General features: G+C 37.8%; 1 protein-coding gene across 1 annotated transcript; it reads left to right on the top strand.

Moving 5' to 3' along the window:
* Positions 1-264: 264 nt before the first annotated feature.
* Positions 265-3,902, top strand: LOC101298334 (serine--tRNA ligase-like). The gene is made up of 9 exons (XM_004302387.1): positions 265-494; positions 581-651; positions 1,131-1,292; positions 1,377-1,482; positions 1,607-1,800; positions 2,162-2,265; positions 2,350-2,533; positions 2,848-3,027; positions 3,357-3,902. The coding sequence occupies exons 1-9, from the start codon at positions 362-364 to the stop codon at positions 3,564-3,566; spliced, it is 1,344 nt and encodes a 447-aa protein (XP_004302435.1). The 5' UTR covers positions 265-361; the 3' UTR covers positions 3,567-3,902.
* Positions 3,903-6,037: the final 2,135 nt, after the last annotated feature.

Genomic DNA, 6,037 nt, shown 5'->3' with positions numbered 1-6,037 from the left:
GGAGCTAACAATTTAGGTGTTGTTGGTTAAAAGAAGAAGATGATGATTAGTGTAGAGACAGAACTGAAAAGTCTAGAGAAAAGGGGAAGTAGCATGTGTACGACTAGAGGAGAACAAGCCAGTAAGGTAAGAGAGCAAAGATGCGTTTTTGGTAACCAAAGTCAAAATTACCTTAAGCCAGCAGTAATAGTCCCAGGCCCAAAACCGAGGCCCAAGTTCTCAGCCCCCTATACATAGGGTTTTAGCAGGTAGCTTAGCAGCAGCACTTGGTCTTCTTTCTTCTTCACCTCTTAGCTTTGTTCTCTGCGTTTTTCTTCTGCAAAGTCTTCACCTTTATTCCCAGAATCGCAAGCATCCAACAATGTTGGACATCAATCTCTTCAGAGAAGAGAAGGGCGGCAACCCCGAGATCATCCGAGAGTCTCAGCGCCGTCGATTCAAAAGCGTCGAGATCGTCGACGAGGTCATCCAGCTCGATAAAGAATGGCGTCAACGTAATCTCTAGAGTTCGCTGTGAAATTTTTATGCTTTTTGATTTGGAAAGAATTCGAATTTACTTGTTTGTGGTGAAAACTTTCAGGTCAATTTGAGCTCGATAGTCTCAGGAAGGAGTTTAACAAGATCAACAAGAAGGTTGCTCAGCTCAGGATTGTGAGTATTCTCGTCATTTTCTCTTTGATTTTTCTCTGAATTCGTTGTTGTTGAGTTATGCATATTAGATATTTGGATTTGGAAGAAAGTGTGTCGGTTGGATTAGGAAGATTTGGAGTCTGGGACTGTGACTGTGTAGAGATTATCAGGGGTACTTTGATCACTGTGTGTTTACTTTGATATGGAAAATTTATCGGTCCCGTTAGGACGATTAGGTTGCATTGATTTCCTGTTGATGGTGAGAATTTGCGAAAACTTGGACAAAGTGTTTTTGAGTAGCTGTTTAGAGGATGAGAAATTTGGTGTTGAAATGGATGAGGGTCTGCGTGGTTGTGTGTAATTGCAGTTGTGCTTTAGATTCTTAGATAATAGTTCTTAATGTGTGCACTTCATGTTTTGTGTTAAGGATGTTTGTTTTTTTCTTTGTTACGTTTACAAGTTTAAGCTCAACTGAGTGTCAAAATGATTTGGTATGATAGTCAGGTCAGGATGCAACCGATGTGATTAAGGACACAGAAGAAAACAAGAAGTTGACCGCAGAAAAAGAAGTTGAAGTGCGTGAGGCTTCAAACGTTGTGAATTCAAAATTGGAAGGCATTGGAAACCTTGTGCATGATAGTGTTCCCATCCATGATGACGAGGTAATGACTTGGTACACTTCTTGTGCTGTAACTATTGCCTCTTTATGATTCTTGTTTTAAATATGATGTAGTGTCGTGTTGTAGGCCAATAATGCTGTGGTTAGGTCGTGGGGTGAGAAACGGATGGAGCCAAAACTCAAAAATCACGTTGAGCTTGTTGAGCTACTGGGTATTGCTGACTTGAAGAAAGGTACACTGTTGTCTTATCCAGCTATCACCATTCAAACAATCTTGGAAAAATAGATTATTTAACTTTTCTAAACCTGTATGACATCATAGTAGCCTGTTATTAATTCAAAATAGCTCAAATGTAGGTGCTGAAGTAGCAGGAGGTAGAGGTTATTACTTGAAAGGTGCTGGTGTCCGCCTCAATCAAGCTCTGATTAATTTTGGTCTTGATTTCCTTGAGAAAAGGGGATACACGGCATTGCAGACTCCATTTTTTATGAGAAAAGATATCATGGCAAAGTGTGCTCAATTAGCACAATTTGATGAGGAGCTTTATAAGGTAACAGTCGTTACTATTGCGTATATTATTTGTTTTGTGGGCCATCTAGGTGTATTTTGTATTTTCTTGTTCTTTATGAACCTGGGCTTTAGATTCAAAAAAAAAAAAGAACCTGGGCTTTTGCTGTTTGTGTGGAGTTCATTTTCAATCCCTAATTAGGCAGCATCTGTTTCTAGGTTTACCTGGTCAAGGGCTGGAAATTGATTTCGGCTGTAGATGTGTTTTTTTTCTTTTATAAATTCAACTGAAACCAGCACTTGAATCATATTTTACTGGATTGTCTGCCTAAATACCTAAGTGGAGCATGTACTTTTTTTTTTGGTCTGACTAAGTGGAGCATGACTGAATTGGTGTTTAACAGGTAACTGGAGAGGGTGATGACAAATATCTCATTGCTACAGCTGAACAGCCACTTTGTGCATATCATGTGGACGACTGGATTCATCCCTCACAGCTGCCCATAAGGTTTGAACATCTCATTAAAAATTCTAGTCATTAAAGAACGCTCTTTATCTTTTATCATTAATTTTAAGGTTTTGTCTTCCTCAGATATGCTGGATATTCATCTTGTTTCCGCAAGGAAGCTGGTTCACATGGTCGAGATACCTTGGGAATTTTCAGAGTACATCAGTTTGAAAAAGTTGAACAGTTCTGTATGACAAGCCCAAATGGCCAGGACTCCTGGGAAATGCATGAGGAAATGTTGAAGAACTCTGAGGAATTTTATCAGCAGGTATCGTGTTTTCTCCTAAACAATTACCTAATAACTATTGCATAATTATGAATATTTTGTTTGAGCCCAGAGAGATATGGCTGGTGCATTTATTTGATTCAAGCTTATGTACATTGTATATTTAGGGGCACCGTATTACAAATTCATGTGGTCACTTATATGTATAACTAGGAGTTTAGGGTTGGATCATCATCTACCCCCACTTCGTGTAAAATGAGTTCAATGCTATTTGTGATCCAATTGGTGTTGATGTACGTTTCCAGTTTAATACCCTCATTCGTAAACCTGATCGTTTGAAATTTTATGATTTTCAGCTCAAACTTCCTTATCATGTTGTGTCCATCGTTTCTGGTGCTCTGAATGATGCGGCAGCAAAGAAATATGATCTGGAAGCATGGTTTCCTGCATCTAAGACGTACAGAGAGCTCGTCTCATGCTCGAACTGTACAGACTACCAATCAAGAAAGTTAGAAATTCGATTTGGGCAGAAAAAGGTAGGTCCTGATGACATCCTCTTACTTGTTGATCAATATACGTATTACTTAACCATGACAGGATTATTGGGTAAACATAATCACTAGTTCATAAACCGATTTGTAGTCTGTATGTGAACTGTACTGAAAATTGCACTATGCTGCTCTTTATCTTATTTTTTCCTCAAACATCTGAAGTGAAACTGCATCTCAGTTTTCTCCTTCATAGTAGATATAAGATAGAGGTGAAGCTCCTGTCAGGATGAGTTGCTTGTAGTGAATGATAGAGAAAGGCAGGAAGCATGTTATATGTGCTGATTGTGTGATGTTGTGACTTTTTGTAATTGCAGAGCAATGAGCAGACGAAGCAATACGTTCACTTGTTGAACTCCACCCTTACAGCAACTGAGAGAACCATTTGCTGCATTCTAGAAAATTATCAGAGGGAAGATGGTGTAGAGGTGCCAGAAGTCTTACGAAACTTCATGGGTGGAGTGGCCTTCCTACCTTTCAAGAACAAACCAGCCCCTGAAGTCAAAGGGAAGAAATCAAAGGCCTAAATTCATCCTTTTCTAGATTAACAGTGAGATTAGTTAATGATATCGCATACGCCCAGTATTTCTAATGAACTCTTTGAGAAATTATGAAACCCAGATTCAACGTGTTGATGTTGTAATGAACTTTTGCTTCTTGTTTAGTCTTGGCTCATGTTATTTTCACACTTCTACTGCTGATTTGCACTAAAATGTTTCAAGTCGTTTAAATGGAATGTACTTTGGATTTTAGATGTTTGCCCTGTGTCCCTCCAAATAGATTTATTTCAGAGTGAAATTCTATGGTTTTTCATTGATCACTCACATCGTGCCCTTTTGAAGTCTGTTTTTGTTTCTGCAGGGCTAGAAAACCCGTGCAGCTCAATCAAGCTGGATCTCAGTTTACATCAACCATGAAACTATTTCAAAAGCCATTCTTCAACTTGGTCAGGGGAATCGGGTTACAAAAATTGAGCCTGCTATTGAAATGAGAAGAACCAATTCTATCTCTACGTCACATTTCACTGGAAATGCTTCTAATCTATGTTGATTTTTGACTTTGCCCTTCAGCCCACACAGTTGGAAATTTTTGCATAGAATGATTGAATCCTTGAAAATACCGTATCTGCAACAAGTTATCCCTTCTGTCAAAGTCAAAAGAATTACCGACTTTGAAGAACAAGCACATTCTATTTCTCAGTGTTGCATCATTCAGATTATTCAAATATTATCAATTTTTGTCCAGAATTACATGTGGATTTCCATCTCCTAGCTGTTATAATCTCCTATACCTGCTAATTTGTATGGTTGCCCTAAATTTTTGCTGTGCTGAATATCAAAACCACCGACCATGAGCCAAAGCAATAGTACAGCAAGACAATGCAACCTTCATTTAGAGTTGTTTATTCCAATGGCAAAAGGTTGTTCAATTATTCACCAAGTAAAAAAGAAACTAGAAAGAGAAACAAAGCTTATGAGATAAGGCATTGTGAGTATTCAACTTAATGGATTGAAAGATATTAGAACTTATTTATAATGTAAATCAGTTCATAACTAGAATCTGCATCAAAAGGTAGCTTGAGCAATTTCATAAGGAAACATTTGAAGATATACTGCAAACATTACAGGAGGAGAGTTATGCAATTCAAAACCCATCTTGGAGAAGAAAAAAAAAATAGAATGCAAATAGTTATTGACTATATGCTGAATTTGATGATATAAAACTCACATTACACCAAAAGCATATTTCTTACAAACCTATAAACCTAACTAAGGTTCTCAAAAATACAAAAAAGTGTATGAACTTTCCTGATTCTGTGAGCGTAGAAGTTCCAAAAGCTAGAACAAAGACATATTCTTTTCTATAATCCAATCTTTCATGCTATATAGGTAGTTATGTACAACTTCTGTGTTGGTTTTGAACCTACCTATTGTGCAATGGGTCAGGAGCAGAAGGCACTTCTCTGTTACTTGTGGCGAAAAATCCTCCATCCCGACTTGAATTGGATCTGTTCATCTGAACTTGAGCATTCACTAGATTCTCTTCCACCTTCTCGGAGTTTTCGCTTAGCCATCGAGCTCCTGATACTTCATAGTGTAAGCCTGAGATGCCCAAGAACATCAACAGAAGGCCTATAACCTGGTTCTTCGAGATGAACATGATGAGCGTGGCTTCTTCAAATCCAAAAGTATTGCCTTTTGTCTCTGATTATCTTCTCTCTAAGCAAGCATGGAGAATATAAAAATCAAACTTTTGGGTTTCTCTTGTTGAGAGAGAAAGGGAGTAAGAGATCAAGCATGTTGAGGAAGTTGGCAGGTTTTTAAAGGGAGGAGAGGGAGCAAGGTAGTACTTCAAATGGGAATTAGTTATTTGTTTGTGTGTGAATGTGTGCATATGTGAAGGCGGAAATAATTGGTCAGATTCCTCACCATAAACTATGATAGCAGTGAGACTTTAACTAATGACTTTGGTGTTGTGTTTGACTGCTTGTGTCTCACACCATCTCAACTTCTCAAGCAATGTCGTATCAAAAAAAAAAAAACTTCTCAAGCAATGAACCAATTGTTTAAGCATTTGCTTAATTTCTCTTAATTACCAAGCAATGACGTGAAACATGACATCTTATTTAATATCAATACTGAGCTAATAAAACTTTCACCAAATCTTCTTGTTTTGTACTTTCTAAATTCAAATCAGGTTTTGCATTATTCAAAAAATGTAAACCCATGTGACCTCAAAACTATATGAGTTTACTAGCTAGCTAACCCAACAGACGACGGCTCACCGATTACTCTTATTCGACCTATATGTCATATAAGCGAGGTGTAGAATAAAAATAAGTGAGGTGTGGAATAAAAATAAGTCACATCTCAGATCTTGGAGAAAGAATATATATATGGATGGTTCACAGATTACAAGTCATTCAAACCAACCAGTCTCCTCTCCTTATAGCTATACTCTCAGCCTCTCAGGTGACACCAGCCAAAAACATATACAA

Source organism: Fragaria vesca, linkage group LG6, assembly GCF_000184155.1.
Source record: "Fragaria vesca subsp. vesca linkage group LG6, FraVesHawaii_1.0, whole genome shotgun sequence".
Lineage (NCBI taxonomy): Eukaryota > Viridiplantae > Streptophyta > Magnoliopsida > Rosales > Rosaceae > Fragaria > Fragaria vesca.
The sequence above is the reverse complement of the archived record's forward strand: the minus strand, read 5'-3'. Positions and strand labels throughout refer to the sequence as shown.